The sequence below is a fragment of the Podarcis bocagei genome (assembly GCF_964188305.1).
Source record: "Podarcis bocagei genome assembly, chromosome: 8".
Taxonomy (NCBI): Eukaryota; Metazoa; Chordata; class Lepidosauria; order Squamata; family Lacertidae; genus Podarcis; species Podarcis bocagei.
The window spans coordinates 5,029,752-5,053,805 of NC_138133.1; the positions used below are offsets into that span (position 1 = coordinate 5,029,752).

Genomic DNA, 24,054 nt, shown 5'->3' on the forward strand with positions numbered 1-24,054 from the left:
CAGGCAAAAACATTCCTCTTCAACCAGGCCCTTGGCTGATTGATATTCTACACATAGCTGTCAACGTTTCCCTTTTTAAAAAAAGGGAAATTCCCTTATTCCGAATAGGGTTCCTCGCAAGAAAAGGAAAAAGTTGATAGCTATGATTCTACCGTTTTTTAAATGTGTTTGTGAGAGGAGGGGTTTTTGTTTTAACTACTTATTTTGTTCTTCTATCTTGTGAACTGCCTTGAGATGAAGGGCAGTATATAAATTTAATAAATTATTATTAATTAAATTTCTGTACTACCCTTCAGCCGAGGAGCACAGGCCTATTTGCAATATAAAAAGTACACTCAATAGATGCAAACAATACAGAGCTTTTAGAAGCCATGTGAACTGCTTTTCAGTACAGGAAACTTTGACATTTTAAATCTGAGCCGGTAATATGAAACTATATACTTTTCCATTTGTAACAGTTCTGATGTAACTTTTTTCTTGGCTGCTGATGCATTTGTAAACATATTAACAATAGTGAATTTTGTAGAAATATGTATGCTTCCAAAGCCTTCCCTCTCTGTCAAGAAACTATTTTAAAAAGAGATATTTTGCTATCCTAACAGAGCTATAGATTCTGCCCTGTCTGGAGCACAGTGATTCTAATGAAGTACTTAATCCTGTTGAAATGGGGAGGACAATAAGCCATTAATTGCTCAACTGATTTCAATAGGCCTTAAATGGGCTGCCATCTAAATTATGCACAATTTCAGGTTCCATTTTTAGTCTTGACTAATCTAGGGTATAATTAGAACATGTTTTGGAAGTGCCTACAATAGTTCCATATGTGTAGAGCTGAGTAGATCTGGGACCTGCTAATATCTGGCTTGGAGATCCCTTGGGTTTCCATAGAGATCGATAATATATATGTAACAAATAAAACAGGGAGAACGAGAGAACTCGTTCTCGTTTTCTTGTCTGGACCTGAGCTTGAAAATGTATGACTTGGATCTCTTTTCATCTCTTGCCTAGAAAACTAATGAAAATTGTATTTTCTATCCTTGACAGGCAAGTAGGCAGAGTTTTAAAGGACCCTTCCCCTAGCAACACTCTGCAGTCAACGCCAATTGAACAGTTTCAGCTGCAGAGAGGTGGACGCTGTCTTTCAGGAGCAAAAAGGTACTTTGGTGGCATTCAAAAGTTCTGCATTGGAATTGAAGAGGATTTATGAATAGGCTGTAGATGAGGCTGTGGGTGGAATCAATGATGGTTTAGAACTTCAGGGAGTATGGATTACAGGGGTTTATGTATCACTTTCGGAACTGAGCTGAAGAGAGGAAGAAAATAGAATCCATGTGAGGAAGTGCTGGGGAAAGGGCTTTTAAACTTCCAATGCTGCTGGAATTGTTGGAGGGAATGTCATTTTTTAAAATAACTAAAGGAAAAGATAGTGAGTCAACAGGTACAAGATATATAATAACAGGGATTTTTTTTAAAAAAACACCAGAAACCTTTCCATGCCTTTCAGCACACATGGAGCTTCTTCATTAGTGTTTTCAGAGCTGTAGAGTAAAATATGTGGTATATCTCCAGTTCTAAAGCATGCATAGCAGTTAAAAGGCATAGTAACCATTCAGTTTGTCAGTAATACTCATATTCTCAAGGGAGGCTTTTTAAAAGTTTGTCAGTTAATGTGTGAATTACAGTAGCATTATCTTAAGAGCTATTACCCTAAGTTAAACAAAAATTCACATGCCCAGAACACACATCTAACAAGGCCCAGAATATCCGCAAGAATATCACTTAACTATCCTGAGATGCCTGTCTAGTTGTCAAAATGACATACTATAATATTTGGTTAAAGGTAAAGGACTCCTGGACAGTTAAGTCCAGTCAGAGGCGACTATGGGGTGCAGCTCTCATCTCGCTTTTCAGGCCAAGTATATAATAATACTACCTAAATCTCTTAAACTTAAAAGCAGGAAGCCCTCAAAACATTTATAATTTTTGTCATTTAGGTCAAAAAAGCTCTCTGTCCCAGCATCCGTTGTTTCTCGAATAATGGGAAGAGGTGGGTGCAACATCACAGCAATCCAGGATGTCACTGGTGCTCATATTGATGTGGACAAACAAAAAGATAAAAATGGAGAGAGAATGATCACAATAAGGTAGAGTGCCTAAAATCTAATGTTTAAAGCTCATGTTTTTCAAATGGATTTAAGTTGTACTGAACTGAGGCTTGTGTTCTAAAGATGATCCTGCCTTCTCTATTTCAGGGGTGGAACAGAATCAACAAGATATGCAGTACAACTTATTAATGCCCTTATTCAAGATCCTGCCAAGGAACTGGAAGATTTAATTCCTAAAACTCACATAAGAACACCTGCTTCCAGCACCAAGTCAGTCCATACAAATTTTTCATCTGGCGTCAGTACTGCTTCAGCATCAAACAAAAACTCATTTCCCCTTGGAGCTCCATCTCTTGTCACCTCTCAGTCATCAACGCTGTCTACCTTCCAGTCTGCTAACAAATTAAGCAAGAATGTCCCTGCAAACGTGCGCTCTTCTTTTCCAGTCTCTCTTCCCTTAGCTTATTCCCACCCTCACTTTGCCATATTGGCTGCCCAAACTATGCAACAAATTCGTCACCCTCGCTTACCGATGGCCCAATTTGGAGGAACATTTTCAACCTCTCCAAACACCTGGGGACCATTCCCAGTGAGGCCAGTTAACCCAGGCAGCACAAATAGCTCTCCAAAGCATAACAGTTCAAGTCGCGTAGTTAACCAGAACGGCAATATTTTGCAGCCTGAATCCACGGGTTTAGCTCCCACTTGTCCTGGTACTGTCTCTTCAGTAGTTGCATCCTCCCAGCCACTCTGTGTTACAAGTAACCGGACTCCATCATCGGTCAGGAAACAGTTGTTCGCTTGCGTTCCTAAAACAAGTACCATGACGACAGCGATCTCAACTGTGACAACTACATGTAGCACACTGCCTTCAGCTTCTCCTGCACCTGAAAACACGGGGCATGTTCCCACTACATTTCTGCCCGCTAGTGTTCCACAGGCACAGCAGTCTGCACTTAAAACAGATGCTGTTTCTTCTGCCCCAGTACCCAAAGAAAAGGCATCAACACCAGAACAATCTGTTGGAAACGCATGTGTGCCATCATCGGTTGCTGCTAGCAGCAATATCTCATCTGGCAGCACTTCAGGAGTCATAGAAACGTGCACATCTAGCAGTCCTGCACCTCCAAACAATGCGCAAGATGAAACACTGCCGACCAATATGTCTGACTTAAGTCCTCCCATATCTATGCCTTTCTCTTCCAGTTCAGAACCTACTCCATTAAGCTTAGCGTCGCCTAGATCGGTTGCTACGGATAATCAGGACAATGGTACCTTACCTCAGTTAGCTGTACCAGCACCCCGTGTCTCTCACAGAATGCAACCTAGAAATTCATTTTATTCAATGGTACCAAATGCAAACATACATCAGGAACCTCAGTCCATTTTCGTTACAAATGCAGTACCTTTGACACCTTCGCAAGGGCCACCGCCCACAGTTCAGCTGTCATCGCCCATGAACGTTATGAACGGTTCTCAGATGCATCTTAACCCAGCAAACAAATCCTTGCCTCCTACATTTGGCCCAGCAACACTCTTCAATCACTTTAGCAGTCTTTTTGATAGCAACCAGGTGCCAGCTAACCAGGGATGGGGAGACTGCCCACTGTCCACACGAGGAGCAGCAGACCAACCTTACACTGTCCAGTCTACGTTTTTGGGTAACTCTGTGATGGGGCACATGGAAAATGTGCATCCTGATAACTCCAAGGCTCCAGGGTTCCGGCCTCCTTCCCAGAGAGTTTCAACTAGTCCTGTAGGTAAGTTGCTATGTTCTGCATGGAAAGGAATATAATTCTTCATGGCCACTTGATAGCAATTGAAAAACTTCCCCAAACTTTAAAATTGTTTCTGTGATCCTGAACCAGAGGAATACTGAAAACAAGAATTGTGTTGGGTCTTTGATTATTTTTACCTAGTTGATACTTTCTTCATAATGTGACTTAATATAACCAAGAGATGAGGGAATTGGTGTGACTCTGTAGAATGAACGTTGGCACACAATATTGGTTCAGGTAACTCCTGTGAAATGATGGGGGAAACAGAACATCCTAAAGAAAAATTCTGGCCCATATAGATGATGGGGACTTTTTGTTTAATCCTTCGCATACCCGCATACCAGTCCCTCCCCTTTCCTGTTTCTGTCTTCCTCTAAGACAAGATAATGTGATTCATTGATAAGTTAGCCTTTTTCTTTACTCCATAACAAAATGGAACCAAAAGTTGCATTTTAGGAAAATGTTTCTCAGCATTCCACCTATTAACGCTTTGCTCTGCTTTTTTTATTTTTGAACTCTTGTTAGAACCATAATGAGATAAAAATAAGTTGCATAATTAAATAGGAAGTGGAAGGATGGCCATTCCCTCTGTTGCTGATTGGTGGTGTTGACCAGTTTTAATTGCAGTCAATACAAGCCACACTCTTTGATTATGTTATGCTTGCACTAAGGTTTTGCATTGTGCTTTATACTTAGCAGATGATATTTCCTCTTCAGTCAGCTCTGATATTTCTCAGATTCTCAAACTTGAATTCCAATAGGGTTCAGTTTAAAAAAAAAACCCATTCTGAATCTTTGCTGATGCGATTTACAGATATTTATCTTTGACACATTGATGTAATAACCAATTGCTGAGCATAGGCAGCATTTCTAAGCCTCAGTCCTGATAGTACTAACCTTTACAGAGACCATAATTGGTAAAATAAGATTAAGAAGGATTTTACTCAACTTGCTGCTGTTCATAGTTTAAACCAAGTTCTGCATCACATGGGCACTATATCCTTGTGACCTGTTTATGTGAATGCCATTGTGAGAAAATTATGTGTGTACTAATGGACATAAAGGAGACTTGTGGGATGTTAATTTAGAAGCCTTTCAACCATCCACTATGTGGTGGCATTTAAAGAACAAGCAAACCAGAATAGTGACCCTCAGTTATCCCACAGTCATTCTGGGGATGAAGTGAGGCCCTGTAAGAGCTCTTAAAATACACCACGCAGTAGATGCAACAAACCACATAGAGAGAGGTAAAGTGGAAAAGCACCTATATTCAGCCATCTGGGGAGGCGTTCTCGCTAGTTTAGAACCTAAATACGCAAGCAAAATAGCTTAATCAACCATGAGAAAATGGTCTTGAGCAGCAGACTATCCCATTATTGGCTTTTGCTGCAAAAGAGGAGCAAAATATTTTCACTGAGTCTACAGAAGGGATGGGGAACCTGTTCCAGATGTACGGTATTTGAATTTATCTCAGCAAATGTGGCCAGTGGGCAGAGATTATGGGAACTGTAGTCCCAACAACATCAAGTTAACCAATCCTGGTCTGCTTCATCTAAAAATGTGGTTTTGAATTGAATTCTACGCTGGTTGTGTTTTCTTCCCTGAAGTTTTGAAAAATGTTTAATGCCTCCAGTAAGAGTGATAGTTTAATGTTGTGAAATGCTCACATCAAGCCAGGTTGGTATTAGTTTGACTCAGTCTGAAAATATTTGCACTGCAAAACTATACAGGTAACTGCCATTTTGAGATTACTTTATATACTGGGAATTTGACCAGTTTGGCAATAACAAATAATTTCCCCTATCTTGGCTTAACTATTTATGCCAACTCAACTATGCACAGAACATCTATAAATGTTCTCCTTAATTTTAGGTAGGATTGTGAAAAGCAGTTCATGCTAGAAGCAAGTAATATTTAAAACACAGGATGTAATTAATTATTATATGGGCAGGCTAGAAAAATCCCAAATGTAACCCAGCCCTATTTAATGATAGAAATCAAGATAAATGAGAATCTGTTTATCCTACAAACCTCATCAGATTATGATGGGAGGGTTTCTGTAATTCATAGAATAACTGGGTAACAAGTAGGGTCTTTGGAGTTATTTTCTCAGACATAATCATATTAATTGTAGACTTACCTTCTCTAGATCCATCCAGCAGCTCCTCAAACTCCTCTTCAGCGCCTATGGCTGGTTTTTCAGCAAACATTCAAGGAGCACGGGTTTATCTTCAAGGGCCAGCACCTGTTGGGACCCCCAGCTTTAACAGACAGCATTTTTCACCACACCCTTGGACAAGTGCTACAAATTCATGTAGGAGTTTTGGGGGTCTGTCTAATTCAACTCTTCAGTCTGTTGGTATTGACCTTTTTGCTGGCTGTATGATTCTAACACATAAATTTGTTTTCAGCATTAATTAAAGAAATTGAGGCAATTTTAAAAGATGAAATTACTGAACTGCTTAAAAGGGGCCAAATTAGACATAACATGCAGTCACATGAAGGTTCCCCTTCCTTTTCAGAGAGTTTGAGTAGAAGAATAGATGCAGTGGGGGTTGCTTGACTTTTCCCATCTGGCTTTCCCTACACACAAATCTGTCACAATTACTTTTCTCTCTGTTGGAAGGAAGATAAAGATACCCTCCCCATTTCATTGTTTACCCACTCAAATTTGCAGCTCCCTATGACCACTGCTGGTCTTAAAAACAATTTAAAGGAAACATGCATGCAGTTGCACATTTGCTTTAGTTTAGACCCAATACTTTTAAACTGCCTCTATCTATCTATCCATCTATCTATCTATCTGATCCCAGACAAATTAAGAATATCTGAATGTAAATACGTGATGCTTAAGTCATGTTATAGATTCAGCTAGAGAGTTGGTCTATATAGGATGCTTGCTGAATGAGATCAGCTCTTGATAATTTGGTTTGTTCAGCAGTGATTTGGAGGAGGCTGCAGTTATACACCACAAGGAAGCTGCTGGCTGGCGGCCTTTGGGTTATTTCTCCCCTTATCTCTCTCTTTAGTGGCTTATTTATCCTAGACATTGGTGTATGGAGATGGGAAAATCAGTTGAGTGCTTGTTAACAGGCCACTACACAGTCCAGTCTGTTTCATAGATCAGTCATGGAGAAAACGTTCCCTATAGTTATTTTTAAGCTTAGTAAATAAACTAGAGAGCCATTGGCTCCTATGTCAGTCAGGGACAAAGAACAATAAACCTGGCAGATAGCTCTGAAGTATAAAAGTTTAAAGAGCCTAGATAACTTAGGCAGGGTGACCCAGCTTTTTGTTGAGGCTGATGATGGGAGACATTTGGGGAAGGGAGGGAGACCCTTTTGGCCGACAAGTCAGATCTTAATCTCCTTGCAGTCCATGGGCCACCTTTGGCAGGTGAGCAATCCCAGCCACCTGTCAGAATTGTCCAATAAGAAGTGGTCTGCTTTGCCAATGCATTCCCTGAAGCATGTTCTCAAACAGCTCCTTGATGGATGTACAGTTTTGAAGACATGAGCTAATAATAAACAATATCATGAAGCACCACGTTATAACCTAATTTAAGATGCATTAAAATTCAAAACACAGTTTTCATCTATTTCAAAATACTGATACTATACCCAAAAAAAAATGTTTTTAGTATTTAAATCCCACTGATTTCAGTAGAAGTGTACTTTTGCTGAAGCATTGAGAATGTCATCTCTAGTGGAAACATCCTAGAGCAGCAGTTAATGTAACTCAGCATTTCATGTGTGATAAAGCAAGAGAACTGTTTTTTCATCAGGTGAATCTCCTATTCCATCAGTTTCCTCGGGATCATCCTCGCCCCTTTCAGCTGCTTCTGCACCTTCTTCTCTGGGTCAGCCAAAATCAGGGAGCACAGCACAAGATCGAAAGGTGCCACCGCCTATTGGAACAGAAAGACTTGCTAGGATTCGTCAAGGAGGTTCTGTCACACCTACCCCCTTGGGAACCAACTTTGCAGCTCCTGTTGGACACAGTGGTATCTGGTCATTTGGTGTTAACAATGTTTCAGGTGAGTATCTCAAAGGAAATGATTGTAAGAGTTAAAGAAAACAGTAATTTGCAAATACAGGATAAGGGTTCCTAGCCGTATTATATCAAGCTCTTGAGCTTTTAACTAAATAAATCCTAAAGAGTCCATTGTTTAGACAGAAATTATTTAAACATCTTTAGTATTCCTGCACATTGTGCTTTTCCTACTTTATGCAAGAGTGGAAATCTTCCATGCAGGAATTTAATAATGCCAGTAGTAGCCCTGAATAGAAGAGTGTTTCTGACAATAGCCAGGAAGGTGGCTAAAGAAGTGGAGCTGCAGGAAAATAAGTCTATACAGGGATACAGAACTGTTGCATGGCAGAAAGTTCAGAGAAAGGGGAGTGGGAAAAGTGGCTGATAGTGAGCCTTGTGTGAAAGGAATGAAGACACATGAGTAGAGAGAGCTCCAAAGCGAATCTTCAAGTCAGTGCAATGCTTCCCATGGAGTCAGTGTAGGAAACTGGAAAGGGGTGATCGGTATGGAGGAGACACAATGGTTTAGAAGAGGCATTCAGAGCAATTGAAGATAGCAGTTAACAGGAAGGAAGATCTTTCGATAAGTAATTTTCAGTAAATTGGATACGGAAGACCATTGAAAGGGCGTATAGAGGCTAGATGAGAACCTGGAGATACCAAAACGGGAGTGGTGCCAGGGTGTGACAACTTCTAGGATATGGGAAGAAAGGGGAGGGAGACGTGCCTTTGATGTGCAGTGATCAGACCCCAAATAAGGGAGGTACTGGCAAAAAGGGAACCCTATGATAGCAGCTGGAGTTTTAATTCCTGATTTTTTTACTGCAGCATTTTCTATTTCAGAAGAGGCAAGTCCTTTTGAATTTCAAATAGTAGTTTGTATCTTGGGGAGTAGGTATTGCTGCAGTGAATCAGTAAGTGAAGTTTCAGCTACTACCAAGTAGTTCTGTTGTGCAGATATGTCCTGCTAGCACCATGTTTGGCTTGAGACATTGGCGGGACACTTAAGAGAAGTGACTGAAAGTACAAGAGGATGTTGGTGAGGAGGGAAAGGGACAACTTACCCTTAAATGGCAGAGCAATTGTTTTGCATGGAGGTAGTCCCAGGTTGAATCCCTGGAATTCCCAATTAGAAGGATGACACAGAACTATCTACTGCTAGTCACAGTTAATACTTGGGCTAGATGGGAAAACATTTTGTTATGATAAAGCAGTTTCTCATGTTCCTAAACCTCAGGCCACAGGAATCTCAGGAGGGTGGCAGATAAACTTTGTTAAAGGACACAGTCATTAATCTTGGAGAATGAGGACTGAGAACTAGTCCTTGGATTTGCCATGGAAAGGTCACTGCCCTTGAAGAGCAGTGTGTATAGAGTTGGGTTGGCTCTTCCTGCAGCAGGAAGGAGCTTTTCTAACTTTTGGGTAATATGAGAGATAAAATTTGATTAATACGAGAGATTTTTCTGATCCCTAAACAAGTGCTTCGTTATCTTTCTAGAAGGCATGTCAGGTTGGTCTCAGCCTGTCATGGGAAATCATCCAGTGCATCAGCAGCTGTCGGACCCTGGCACCTTTTCCCAACATCAGCCGATGGAGAGAGATGACTCTGGAATAGTGGCGCCCTCAAATATTTTCCAGCAGCCTATGCCGAACAGCTTTGTAGATTTCTCTAAAGTACGCTTTCAAAAGTTTCTCTCTCTCACTTGCACACAGTCATACAATGAACAGACCTACACACAGTTGCTTCAAATCAAACTAAATCATACAGCTGTAGAGCATTCTTAGAATTTGTATTCTCAATGGAAGCTGTTTATGAACATTGGGGGCTTCTCAGCTTCCAGTCCTTCCAGAATAGCATCACTTCTGTTTGTCTGGGGTGTCTTAATAGGCAATTTGTGCTAATTGCGGATAACATTCTGCATTGCTTGCAGTTTTGTGTATTAATATGTATTGTTGTGTATCTTCTTGTTCCACTTGCCAACCTTGCCTACCTGCCAAACCCCTTCTCCCCCCACACACACTTGGCCATTCCCTCATTCCTTTACACCTCACTCACCCCTTGCCTGTCTCCTTACAGCTCGCCCCAAGTCCCACCCCCTTTTAAAGGAGGGGAGAGATGCTTCAATTTTCTCTGAAGTGTCTTCCTTCTGTTAAACTTTGGTGCAGCTGTGTTTAGCAAAGAGAGGGAGGTGCTTCACAGAGCAATTTGCTTGCACAGCTGCCTATCTGCTGTTCTGTTGTCACACTGGAGTTGGTGTGCCCGGCTATTGGCAGCCATGCAAACTGCCAGGTGGCAACAGCCTTACATTTTGATGTTTATAGGAAAGAAGAGCCTGTTACACAGTAATATAGTTGCTCTTGAGTATCCAGGATTGTATATGTACTGTGGAGAGGAAAACTTTCCAAACTACTGGTTTACGGGTGGAATTCAACATGGTGCTCTTCCAATCATTCTGTTTGCACAAGCATCCCATCTTGCCTGACTGAACAGACCTCCCAACACTGTTCAGGAGGTTTTTCCTGACCCCCTCAAGCCAGTTGGGAAGCCCCACCTCCTATGCAGAAGTCCTTGTGCAGGGTTTCTGTTGGTGGGGGCTGTTAGGTGAATCCCACCCTATTTGTTTATAAGTTGTCCTGGAACTGTAGAGGGTTAAAAGAACCTTAATAACAGCCATGTTATAATTATACCAAAATTAGCACAAAACCCCAAATGGAAAACCAGCAGAATCAAATACAATATATAGCATATAACTATAGGTAAAGGTAAAGGGATCCCTGACCATTAGGTCCAGTCATGGCTGACTCTGGGGTTGTGGCGTTCATCTTACTTTATTGGGCGAGGGAGCTGGCGTACAGCTTCCAGGTCATGTGGCCAGCATGACTAAGCCGCTTCTGGCGAACCAGAGCAGCGCACGGAAACGCCGTTTACCTTCCTGCCAGAGCGGTACCTATTTATCTACTTGCACCTTGACATGCTTTGAAACTGCTAGGTTGGCAGGAGCTGGGACTGAGCAAAGGGAGCTCACCCTGTTGCGGGGATTCAAACCACCAACCTTCTAATCTGCAAGTCCTAGGCTCCCAGCATATAACCATAGCAGCCATTAAATATGTTTTGTACATTAAAGCATCAACCACATTGCAGAGACTTAAAGTCTTGTAGAACAGAAAAATATTAACATGGAATTGAAAAGATGACACAGGACAGGCTTCACTGGGAAGAACATTCTAGAATTGGAGTCCACCCAACAGAAATGGCTCTCATGTCTACTCTGAGCTGTAGTTGAGTGTGTACTGATGGGCATTCTGGAGCCCACAGGCACAGTGTTGGTGATCCCTACCTTACAGTACAGTAGGTAAATGTGCTGTTAGGCATGAAGGTCTGTTAGGTCCAATGTCCCAATTTACATAATATCTTGTGGGCAGGACCAGATTTATTATGATAGAAGAGGGATTTAATTGGCAAGGAAAGCAGTATAAACATTAATTTGGATGGGAAAATTTGGGAACTGCTCTGGCTTTGGTTCGCTAGAATGTTCACAAATTTTCAACAATATGCTGGTATCAAATAAATGAATCTTACCTCGTTAGGCAGCTTCTAAAAGAGGCAGATAGGTGCTAAAATGTGCTTTTATATTATATGATGAATGTAAAAATATAATGTAGGGTTGACAAAGATACATTATTCTAATTTAGAACATGATTTGGTTAGTCTATGCTCAGGAGCCTCTTAGAGGTGGTGTAGAATTCTTGCAGATAATATCTGCATAACAGTAGCATTGTACTCATTAGTTACTACAAATAAAATTGCTACTGATCTGTAAACCTGTTTCTCTGCTACCATTTTCTGTAAATTGCCCTGTCTCTCCTTAGGGCCTTCCAATTTCCATGTATGGAGGCACTATTATACCGTCTCATCCTCAGCTAGCTGATGGACCAGGTGGGCCTCTCTTCAATGGACTTCATACTCCAGATCCAGCATGGAATCCCATGATAAAGGTTGTCCAAAATTCAACAGAATGTACCGATGCTCAGCAGGTGCAGTAATTAATGCTTTTTTGTACTGTTAAATTTTCAAACATCTGCCTTAAATAATATAATTGAATTTTTGTAAGAGTACAAGGAGTGTCTTCATTCTTCCATCCTAATGTTACATTTTCCTTAAGTGTGTGATTCTGCTCGAAATGGAGTCTTGGTGGGATAGCTGATCATTAAATCTGGGTGTTGGGGCCAAGCTTTAGTCAGCTAGAACTTGGTTTTTTGCACCACTTGATTCTGTATGTCTTTGTATAGTGGTGTTGGAGCCATACTCTGAAATTAACTATTTTGTGATGTTTTTCCTCCTGTAGATTTGGCCTGGCACCTGGGCACCTCACATTGGAAACATGCACCTCAAATACGTCAACTGATTTAGGAGGGCCTACCTTTTTCTTTCCTTTTCTTTTTTTTAAGCCTTGTTTGGAGAAACATATGACCTTGGAAGAACTTGGGAATTTTTTTAATGTGCCTAACTAAGCAATTTTTCTGCGGGCTATAACAAGAGAAACTTGTTTGCCCATTGTGTAAGAACAAAATGAGTTACCTATTCAACTGATTCTGTTCTCCAGTTAGTTTAGCCATTTTGAACTCAAAATCGGATGAACCTAGTGCTTTTGGCTAAACACTACTGAATGCTACTTGTATGCAGCAGAGAACTAGATGAGTACATGATTTCAACCTTTTAGGGTGATAAATACATGTATAATTGTTTACATACTTAAAAGGAAAAACGTTGAGTAAATTTCATGTCGTATAGTGGCTCTACTTTATGTAGCCTGTATTAATGTGAAATATTTACCTGAATATTCAATAAAAAGATGAACATTATAAGTTTTGTGTAATGATCTTAATGAAATACCAGTTGCAAGATTGTACCGTTGGATTGGTACTGTCAGTACTTAATTTTAAGATCATTAATAGATTCCCAGCACTTTTAGAAAATTGTTGTACTATATACAACACTGTTTCCAGTACTATTATCTGTTCTGGTATTTGATAGAAAGTCAGAGAAATCTAGAATATGGTTGAATCACTGGACGGCCATGGTAGCTGACTCCTCAGCACTGTAGCCAAGGGTAGCTTTATTCAGTGGACACAGTCTACCAGGTTGTGTTAAAGTAGGCACTCAGAAATCTAACACACATGCAAATATATATTTATACTTAAAAATATTTTTAATAAAGATAACAGTATCACAAGCAGAACAAACCAACCTAAGAATCATCAGCAGGTGTTAAGAGTACATATAGCAACACATCAAGCTACTTCACTTAAGTAACAGATTCATATTTAAGTACACATTCCATACCAACCTAAGGTATCTACACCCAACATATACCTCAGAACTAAAATTAAATTATCTTTAAACATGGAAAATTCTTCTCTGATTTCAACTCTCAAAAATGGACTTGCAGAGTTACGAGATGCTATGCCAAAGCCATGTTTCTTCCTTGGGAAGTAGGTGACTTTACTGTGCTGGTGCCCTAAGTCATATTTCATAGTGATGCTCTAAAACTGGCTGCTTTAATATGAAACCTCAGCATCAGTTAATTAACTTGTCACACAGCTTGTCATATTTCTGGATTTGGAAGAGCTTGCCATGCAGAAGCAGAAATACTAAGTTGTGTTTGGCTGGAGTGCACAGAAGAAAGCTAATTTGTTTCTAACACAACGAGGCTTGCCAGCAGGCCACGCACTCATCTCCTTCACAATGTGGCCCAGTAGTGAAACTAGTTGCTGACTAGGGGAAAAGCAGCTCATCACCTAAATAGTGCAAGGCTGCAGATGATACACTGGTGCACTTAGTCTTTTGGTAACCAATGATGAGTATGATGCAGGACTCTGTGTATAATAATCAAATTTATTGTGGGCAGATACAATCAGTAAGTTCTCCAAATGCTCAGGATGTAGAGAAGAATTGGGAATCTGTAATTCTATGTAGCAGTTCAATTGCCAAGCTCACCCAGTGAGCTTAATACTTGAAAGGTGTTTTGAACTAAGATCTTCCTGTTCAGATCCTACCCCCTAGAGCAGGGTCTGCAACCTTTAAGACAAAAAGAGCCACTTGGACTGAAGAAAAAAAAACGGAGCTGCAAAACCATTGCGACATTTAAAACAGTGGAGAGTGTCGGGGCACACAATGCGCCTCCTCCCCTCGCTAGTATCCGCCCCAGAGCTGCGGCAAAGGTGTAAAAGAGCCACATGCGGCTCCGGAGCGAGCACCTTTTTTGGCCTGGCAGGCCATATATATGTAACTTCCCTACCCCATGGCCAACTTTAACAGATGGGCAGAGCCAACCACCTGCCAAAGTTAACCCACAGGAAATACACACGCTAAGCAGTCAGCTGATGGACAGGTAGACATGGTTCAATGGGGTTTTTGTTAATCCAAATACTGCAATATGTAAAGTGAATTGAGAATAGATCTCAACTGCCAAATCTGGTCACCTTATGATATCAAAGTTCCAAGATACATCAGTAGCTTTTTGCACATTGTTCCAGCCTGCCTGAACACACAAAATTCCCAGGTGAAGAGTCTTACTATTTTGCAGGGTTTGAATGTTACATTCAACAGGTGTAAATTTTGAGGAAGAGATGTTTATCTGTCCTTTACAAGTGCAAAACACATAAGAAAATAGTAGTTTAGGGTTTTTTTAAATCTCCACTGCACCCAAATTCCTGGGTTGTAAGCAAGTCTGGCTTCCTTCATTTCTGGTACACACGACTAGGAATGTAGCCTGTACAAACTCAGCTGGGAGTGTACCCTATGGAACGTATGTTATTAGGACAACTAGCCTCTTGTGGCAGCAAGAGCAGCACATTTCCTCCCTCTGTGAGAGTTTTGTTAAAGAGTGATTAAATGGAGGACATGGATGTTTATAACCAGCCTTAGGAGCAAGATTTTGACATACACTTCTCATTTTCAGTGCTGTACCATGTGCATTTGTTAGTGTCTGTTTGGTTGCATCATTCTGATAGCCCGTCCAAGTTGTGTTTGTCTAGCAGCTTGTCTAGCAGCACCTGGGGGTGGTGGAGGGAATTCCACTACAATGCTGTTAGTGAATCTTTATGGTATCAAGAAAAAAAAACAATCCTTAAAGCTAACAGTGAAAAAATTGTTTGGTACAAATTGCAAAATGACCTTAATCAAGGGCTTTCACCTCAGTCTTTTATAACCAACATTCCACTGCTAATGGATAAATCTCTACACCATACATAATTTTATAAAACACTATCCTATGCTACAAACATAGCCTTTCTTAGTAGGAAAGGTACTCCAGGTCCCCATTCATTTTTATTACCCTACGATACTATGTGATGGGCTTGTCAGAATTGTGCAAAGTATTCCAAGTGTGTCTGCACTGCAGCTACATATTAGGACATTACAGTACTGACAGTTGTATTTTAGTCCTCCTTCCTTATAATCAAAGCTACCACATATATCCAACATTAGCCAGAAGTTTGACTAATTTTGGATGTTACCAAGTATCTCTCGAGTGGGGAGAATATTTTTTTATTCATGAAAGAAGATAGAATACAGAAAAGAAAAATACAGCTAATATCCTTTGAATACATTAGGACAATTCACAAATTACAAATCATATCCATAAATTATTGAAGTCAGAAGGATTCTACAGCACCAGAGTATCAATCAGAGTTCACAACTATATCTCTGCATCTCGGTATTTAGAGATCTTCTGAAGAAAAACTTTTAATATATTGTGGTGCTGGTAACAAGTTCTAGACGTTGGTGTATTGTACTAGGATCATGTGGCTGTTGCATGAAGAAGAAAATCTTCCAAACGGGGCGGGGGGGGGGAGTTATTTAAGTGTCTGCTTAAACCAAGCTGATAATTCAGTTTCTCTGATATGGCCATACTTGGTCATATATTTTTCTTTGCTTACACCTAGATAGTTTCAATACCTTGATACTAGCATTCTTGCAGTTGTAAGTATCTTATTTGTAAGTATCTTTCCATTGGTTTGGGGGCCATCCGCAAAGAGCCAAGGTGGGGATTGGCTATGAGATTTGTTTTGTGATCAGATTTCTGCAAACACAACTTCCCAAAATTCTGCTTCCCAACACTCCTGCCAGATGAGCATATGTTTGCCTTTTACTTTCTTGTATCTCCAGCATCACAGAGAGATTGTTGCTGTTGTAAGATAGAGCTGCAGGTGTGCAGTACCATCACAAGGCCATTTTTAACAGGGCCTCTTGGGTGTGGGCTGAGATCAAGGGAATGGAGACTGAAAACCAAATGTTTCCCTAATCTGAGGTGTCTATTGTGCTAACTTTTCCCAGCACCCTTGGAACACCTGAGTCTAGCCCAGCCAATAGCCTATAATGTATGAATTTGGGAAACATGCCGTGGCATTGGTATTGTGGGTAAAAATCATTTGCTCAAAGTACCTTTTTTACTGCAGCATCATATGTTGTTGGCCTTTCTTGAGTAGACCTAGCAGTCACACTAATTTCAGTGGGCCTACTCTGAGTAAAATCTATTTGACTAGTACCCAAAGATGGTTTTAAAACCATTAAAATTGAAAATAATCATGCTAATAGATTAAAACTAAATACCAGTACACAAACAAGAGCCAATCAAATCTAATGCTGTCAAAAGCTAAAGCATTTTTAAGTGGTACCTAAAACTTATCTTTGGGAAGGACCATAGCTCAATAGTAGAACATACGTCCTGCATGCAGAAGGTCCATGTTTTGCCTCCAGCACTTCTACATAAGGCTGAGAAATCTGTTTGAACCCTGGAGAACTCCTGACTGTTAGTATAGAGTACATTGAGAAACTACAGGTGGTGGTCTAAAGTTTGAGACCCACCGAAGAAAAAATCCCTTCTGTGGCCACCCACCTTTCCTGTAGGGTCTTTTAATATATGGGTATGGTCGCATTTTTATTCGACATAAAGTATAAGTCCTTATATTTAAAACAAACTACACTAGGATTCTAGCAGTTTATTATTTTTTATGCACAATTTTGACCAAGCTCCCCAGCTTTCTCCTCCCAGCCCTGAGGCAGATTAGAGCTAGTGAAGGAGCCCAAGGTCACCCAGTGAGCTTCATGGCTAGTCCAGTGCTCCATGTTTGCCCTACACTGACTTGCAATTTGACTCCTTTGGACACTATATTTGTAGAGCAAATTGCCTCTAGTAGGTAAGAAACCAAGGCAGGGGAGCTGAATCTAAAACATTGGGAAGTAAATCACTGAATACAATTGCTATTGTTTTTCAGTGTTGGTGTTGCAGTGTTGGGAAGTGGTTCTTGGAACACTTGAGAGAAGAGGAGCAAAATCATAGGGCAACCCTTGGTCACAACTCCATGGGTTAGTCTGGAGCTAAACAATGAGTCTGGGTTCAGACAACACACTAAGCCAAACTATGGTTTAGCTCAGCATGGCAGAAGAGAAAAGTGGCTGCTGTCTCTTCTCATACTAAGCCATGGTTTGGTTTAGCATAATGTGTGAATCATGCCAACATGTAGACTGTTGGCAATGTCCAGTACAGCCTAGATGGAGGATGACACCTTGCTTCTGAGGTGTCGTTGGCTTCTAGCTGCTGTTATGCTTGTGTACAGCAAGACATTTAAGAGGCCTATTTGCAGCCAACAGCTGGAAGCTGGGAACTCGTCTAATATGTGTATTATACAAGTTAAGATACAAGACTTGTTTCTAAGAATTAGCAAAATTAAGGTAACAACATAAGCTTTAACTTATAGATGCTGTCACTGAGCTGTCGTAGCTCAGTTGGTAGAGCGTGAAATGCTTAATATCAGGGTTCTGGGTTTGAGCCCCATGTGAGATAAAGGGGAAATAAAGTGTAATGTTACCTTGAAACTGTGTACACAGTATTCCAATTTAAAAAAAAAACACAAAAACTTATAGATGCTGTCAGCCGATCAGAAGGATCATTGCTGAATAACAGTAACTCCCCACCCAAAGGTTAATGGAATGTTACTATTGAATTACTATAGTAACGTTCAATAGTTGCCACAATGGAAAAAATTACTTCCAGAATTAAACTGCATTGTTTAAGACTGAAAGAAGCAGGATGCACAGCAACTGTTGTCATCATATTCTCCACGCTGCCCCAAGAGCATGTGGAAAGAACGTCACAGTGGGAACTGGTTGAATGGAAGCCAGTAGAGGGGTTACAGTAAAAAAAATTATAGCACAATATCCTCTCTACAATGAAGACATTGCAGTAAAAAATGGTTCCTTTAAAATAAAATAGAAATAGCATCTATCCCAGGGGTCAGCAAGCTTTTTCAGCAGGGGGCCGATCCGCTGTCCCTCAGTCCTTGTGGGGGGCCAGACTATATTTTCTTTGGGGGGGGGAACAAATTCCTGTGCCCCACAAATAACCCAGAGATGCATTTTAAATAAAAGGACACATTCTACTCAAGTAAAAACATGCTGATTCCCGGACCGTTTGTGGGCCCGATTTAGAAGGCAATTGGGCCAGATCCGGCCCCCAGACCTTAGTTTGCCCACCCATGATCTATCCCTCATTTTGGTTGAATTGCTGAGGACAGATATGCAATTGCTGGGAAACATGAGACCTCACGTTTGTACAGCATACATTTTCCTAGAAAGATTTGAATGAAAAATACAAGGTACATGCAACCCAATCTGTGTGTGGAGGGGGGTGCGTTTCAGGTCATTGTGTCCAGTGGAGGAGCATGCACAAGCCCATGCCTCCCCATTCCACCCCCTTTTCCAGCCACTTCTGGGTTGCCGCAATGCGCATGCCTGCAGTCACACATAAATCGGTCATTGCCTGTAGATGAAGACCAGGAACCTTATCCAAGCTGAAATGAACTCCAGAGCAGCAGTAGCTGTAAGTGCAAACTCTTAGTTTCAGTACCACATGTATCAGTCTGGACTTTCATTGTACACTTGCATTACAATTGCATCACCAAGTCACTTCCTTCCATTTGTACCAAGTCCAGAAAGGTCTGGCTATTTTTAACCACAGTCACCAATTTCAAATAGCTGCACAGAATTCTCCAGCTTACTTGAGAGATTCTCCTTAAGCTTTGAGCTTTGGTCAGATTGGCAAAAATTAACTTGAGTAGGTCACCAATGCTCAGGAGATAAAACACCTTCCTCTGCTGCTTAGGAAATCAGTCCCCTGCGGGCCCAGTCTTATACTGCCAACTCCTTGGACTTGGCCAAATCTTACTGGCATTCTGGTTCCAAAGAGGTTTCAACTTTTTGCTCGTAATCTTCTGTGGCCAGATCTTCTGTATGCAAGTTTCTTGTTTCTGCAATGAGCCTTTTCACTCCTACCATCCACTGGCTCACTTCAGTGACATGGTCCACAATTAGTGAGCGATGGATCTCATCAGCTGCATCCCAGTGCCGCTTCTTGAGCTCTGAAAGTAAAAAAAAGCATCTCAGAACTGCAAAAGGTAATGAAAAAGTAGCCCAATTCAACTGCTTCCCCTGACCCTAGCTCCTAAGTCACTAAAGAATTAAGGAATGCAGATGTTTGTGGCTCCACAGGCCACACACATGGACTGCATGCTAATCCTACTGCAGCAGTAGTTCTGCTATAGGAATTATTTAAGGTGGCCAGAGGCTGTAAGATAAGAGTTTACAATGAGGAATGTTGCCGCAGAGCATTGAACCTTGTCCTTGCTGCTTACCTTGTGTCAGAATCTTCATTCCCTTTCTCACTGGGGCAGAGAGTTTCCCTTGTACCCACATCTGCTGCAGGATTCCTAAGCGCTTGCTGATGTCATCACAAACCTGTTTCTGAAAAAAGCAATTCTTATTAGGAAGCACATCTCGCAAAGGTTATGTTTATAACTACTCACCACAGTCTCCTTGGTCCTCTAAAAGGGAATGGCAAAACCCTCATTAGCTTTGAGCTCACAAAAAAGCAAAGCTGTTTGCCTGCCTTCATTTTCATCCTACCAGTTTTATAATTTCACTCTAATCTCTGCTAAAGCAATAGCTATACCTAAGATTTGTCACTGCAGACATTGTGCCAAACCATAGTTCAATATGGTGTCCTAGTTAAGCCATCTATTTTCAGAGTCTGGCACGGTCTCTAGCTCACTGTGGATACCATCTTTTCAACACTGCCTGACACATTAATCAAGTCCTCATTGCAAGAAGTCCACAACAACAGAGCTCCAATTTTAAATAATATCTAGACCTGTTGGAATTCCAGCTACAGAAAGTCAAAACCATTCCATGTTAGATGCTACACTTAGATGTGATCCACAGTAATGCACGAGATATAAGCCTCACTCCATATATTTCTAATGATCAGCACCTCAGTTTTTTAGGTTTTTGGCTTACACGCACATACAGGTGGCTGGAAAACTGCAAGCATCTTGCCATCTCATCCTCTTACTTCCCTTATCCCCAGAATGTCTCCATTATCTGGGGATCATTTTGCCTGCGTTTTTGTTTGCTATGTCTTACGGGTTTTTTGTGGGGGGGGTTGCTTGCTATCTTTCTCTCTCTTCTTTTTCTTCTTTCTGTAGTTACTGGGAGTGTTGTGCCGTTGGTTTATTGGAAGATGTTTTGTCTGGGGTTTTTGCTACCTAGTTGTTGGGTATGCTTGAGGCATGAGTTGTGGGGGAAGGTGGCCAGCTTTTTTTTTAAAAAAAGTGCTTTGTTTTGAGGTGTATATAGGTGTTTTTTATTGTTTCATGAGGTTCAGAGCATTGCCAGTTTTTTCTTCTGTGAAATGGTGCACATTACACCTTCTTAGATTTCCAAATGTGCCCCCACACCCTCCGCTCTAGCTGATCAACTAATCACTTCAGTACAACGAAGCAGACCACAACTGCTCATACCGAGGCAAAAGAACTTTCTTCCCTCCAAAGTAAAATGGGGAAATCCTGAAAAGGCAGCAAGTCTACTTACTGGTACAGATCCCCTGCAATTGGCCAGAGCCTCATTCAAGGGGGCAAGAACATCTTCCACATGGCAATCCTCTCCAGCCTCAGTGATGGGTTGGTTTGTGGCATCTACCCTCACAGAGCGGCCTGGCAATCCAGGAGGAGGCAAGCCCACCGGTGGCGGTGGAAGAGCTGACGATGCTGCTGAGCAGGTAGCACTTTCTGGACCAGGTGCTAAAAATACAAGTCAGGAGAAAGACACAATCAAGCATACAACCAGTGTATAGTACATAGAGAAAATTGAATTCTGGGTCTCAGAATCAGGCAAGCAAAGCAAAGCCACACCCCTTAGATAGAAACCAAGACTTTTATGTCATTTGCCCAGTACTGTGGAACGCTCTGTCAACAGAGGTTCAGCAGACACCTTCTGTTTCAACTTTTAAACGTCTGATGAAAACTTCTCTATTCCATCAGGCTTATGCAGGGAATTAAGAACACAACTTTCCACAATAGTTGGCTGATTTCAACTTTGTATATTTTTTGTTGTATGTTTTTATGTACAATTGTTGTACACAGCTTTGATTTTTTTTAAGAATAGCAGTATTTGTGTAAGTAAATAAATAAATTTGATTCAGTTATGTAGTTCCCACCCTCAGAATTTCTGCACGCACTTCCTTTAGAACACACATCACACAAAAACCCAACCTCCTGATCAAAACCAAATAGCTCTCAGAGGATGACCAGTTTTTCTGAAGAATATCTATTGATCCCTTTAAAAATTGGGCTGGATGAAGCACTTTCATGTTGAGAGTTTCACAGAATATTTTTAAATAGATATATCTGATGGGAAACCACTAGCAGAAAGAGTGCAATTCTGAGGTGGGTCCAGGAATTGCATCAGTAATCCTTAAGCAGGTCACAACTTTCTCCAAGAAGAAAGGGGTGGGGCCTCCAGTCTGGGAATGGAGCTGTGAGGGACGTCCTTCTGATCGCTCCGACTAAATACTTGGAAAGCAGCTCTGTGCTGCCAAAAGATTAATGTCAAATGGTAAATGAACTTTCTACTATCTCTTTACTACTTAAGATAAATCACCATGTCTACCAACAAGAGAGCTGCTGAAAGAAAAAAAGCGGCAGAAACAAACGCTGAAAAAAATATGGCTGATGCAAAAAAAAAAAAAGCTGATTCAAAGGCTACTGAGCATTAACAGGCAGACGCAAACACAGCTACTTTACAAAATATCCTGGCCCAGCTTCAAACCCTAAACCATATACAAGACCAGCTGAGAACTCTAACAAAAGACTTTAATGAGTTCTGGGTACAATTGGCGAACTGTGAAGGCAGACTGGACTCGTTTGAGAAATTTTCACAGGACTCTCACAGCACTCTTCATTGTGGGAACCCATAGTCACACTTGTGATATTCTTTGAGAAAAATTCCTGTGTGATTCTTGCTGTGTGCCTGTCAATCTCCGGAACGGACTTTTATTTCTGTTTTACGTTATGATCTTCAAATCCATCTTGGAATTAGGAAATGCTACAAGTTATTGATAAGCATGGCCTTCCTTTGGACATTCTGAGTTTGGACATCTCGCCACATGAAATCTCATATTTTAAAGCATGATTTTTGTGCTGATTGCACTTCTGCTTGTCTGTCCAAATTTGCCCTTGGTATGCCAAACTACCGATTTAGACTCCTATATAACCAGCATCACAAATATCAAACAGAGAAAAGCCTTTACAGCTCTGCAGTTCCAGCCTATGCGTTCTGCCATAGTTGAAGGACACTATTGCTGGATCGCTTATGAAGAGAGTTTGCCCACATGGAGGAAATCTGCCTGAAGACTTACCCCACTAGACTGGTTGCCCAGTCTATGAGGATTAAGAGCAGCTTTGTTCAACAAGTTAAATCTCACAGTTGGGAGATTGGCTGGGTATTTGAATAACATTTTATTAGAATACAAATAAAAAACAGCCAGCTTTGCCTTTAGAGTGGCAATTTTAGGGAGACGTTTGTGGAGGTGACAAGTTGAGGTCTTCAGGGGAACAAGCTCTTATCCTCACCTAATGTCTGGTTTTAATAATTAAGCTAACTGTTTAATGTATTTCATTCTGTTTTATGTATTTTGCCCTTTGTAATAGCTTCAGCTCTTTGCATGTTTCTTATGGGTACATATTATTATTTTTTAAACTAATAATGCAAGCAAGACTCCTGAGCAGCCCTTCTACAGGAGGCCCTGGGGCTTGGAGTGAAGTTGGCTACGGGAGGCAGCGGGAGGGAGAGAGAGGAAGGAAGGAAGAGCCTCTGGAGGTGGGCTCTGCGTTCCCGGCAGGTGTGGGGAACTTGACCCATCTCGGCACAGGAAGAGATGGACAGTCCCAGAGGCTCCTCCAGGGGCCACATTAAGACAGCCGCTTGCAGGGGCTGTTGGCTGGCTTGTTTACAAATTCCATGAAATAAATAAGTGAATGACTGAATAAGTGAACGTATCGTGGCGGAGAGAAGGATTATGGTAAAGATAGGATTATGGTAAAGATATGGTCAATTAATATGGGAAATATCATAAAGATAGGATTATGGTAAAGATATGGTCAATTAATATGGGAAATATCATCATGACAGCAGCACTGATTTACAAATAGCATCAAAAAAGAGTTACATGGCCTGCAGGTATGGAGAGAGCTAATCCGCCAGCGAAGCAGATTTGGGTGGGAACCCTGATTTTATAGTCCCGAGTTTTGTTTTGTATTTACGCTTTCCCTGTTAACAAAGGAAAAGGAAAAGGAAGAAAGCATCTCCGCGTCTCCTCACCTGGCCCGGGAGGAGGAAGAGGAGCGGGCGGCGGCGGTGCTGCTCCCGGAGCCGCTGCCGGGCGTCGCGTCAGGATCCCCCGCTTGCCGCCGCCGCCGCCGCCTCCTGCCCCGGAAGCCTGAAGCTGCTGCAGGCCGTACGAGAACTGAGGCGGGTCGTTCCAGCCGCGCTCCCGGTTCCCTGGAAAGGAAAGCGAGACGTCAAGGCCAGCCCTCCGCCGGCAGCCCGCCCGCTCTCCCGCCCGCCCCTCCGGCGCCCCTCCGGCGGCCCCTCACCCGGCTTGACGTAGAGCTCCGCCATGGCCTCCCCCTCAGCCGCTTCCCGGCGCGTGACGTGGCGGGCCGGATCCGGAGGGGAAGGGCAAAGGAGGCCAGGCCCGCATGCGCCGAGGAGGAGGAGGAGGCGGCGGCCCTCGGTCCGGGCC

The 24,054-nt window shown here is 41.7% G+C and overlaps 2 protein-coding genes across 11 annotated transcripts in view; one reads left to right on the plus strand and one right to left on the minus strand.

Moving 5' to 3' along the window:
* LOC308593654 (ankyrin repeat and KH domain-containing protein 1-like) overlaps positions 1-12,781 on the plus strand; it is a 93,051-nt gene extending 80,270 nt beyond the window's left edge. For 3 of the 10 annotated variants that reach the window (XM_081206110.1, XM_081206115.1, XM_081206111.1), the window contains 8 exons: positions 1,045-1,155; positions 1,995-2,144; positions 2,253-3,865; positions 6,033-6,242; positions 7,668-7,919; positions 9,414-9,589; positions 11,786-11,950; positions 12,262-12,781. In XM_081206110.1, coding sequence (XP_081062236.1) covers positions 1,045-1,155; positions 1,995-2,144; positions 2,253-3,865; positions 6,033-6,242; positions 7,668-7,919; positions 9,414-9,589; positions 11,786-11,950; positions 12,262-12,321 — 2,737 coding nt within the window. In that variant the 3' untranslated portion in view covers positions 12,322-12,781. The remainder of the gene's footprint in view (positions 1-1,044; positions 1,156-1,994; positions 2,145-2,252; positions 3,866-6,032; positions 6,243-7,667; positions 7,920-9,413; positions 9,590-11,785; positions 11,951-12,261) is intronic. The other 7 variants (XM_081206112.1, XM_081206113.1, XM_081206114.1 and 4 more) reach the window with 7 other exon arrangements.
* Positions 12,782-15,448: 2,667 nt separating this feature from the next.
* On the minus strand, positions 15,449-24,054 carry SRA1 (steroid receptor RNA activator 1). The gene is made up of 5 exons (XM_081206734.1): positions 23,906-24,054; positions 23,631-23,810; positions 20,844-21,052; positions 19,610-19,718; positions 15,449-19,336 (listed from the first exon to the last, which is right to left on the minus strand). The coding sequence occupies exons 1-5, from the start codon at positions 23,928-23,930 to the stop codon at positions 19,140-19,142; spliced, it is 720 nt and encodes a 239-aa protein (XP_081062860.1). The 5' UTR covers positions 23,931-24,054; the 3' UTR covers positions 15,449-19,139.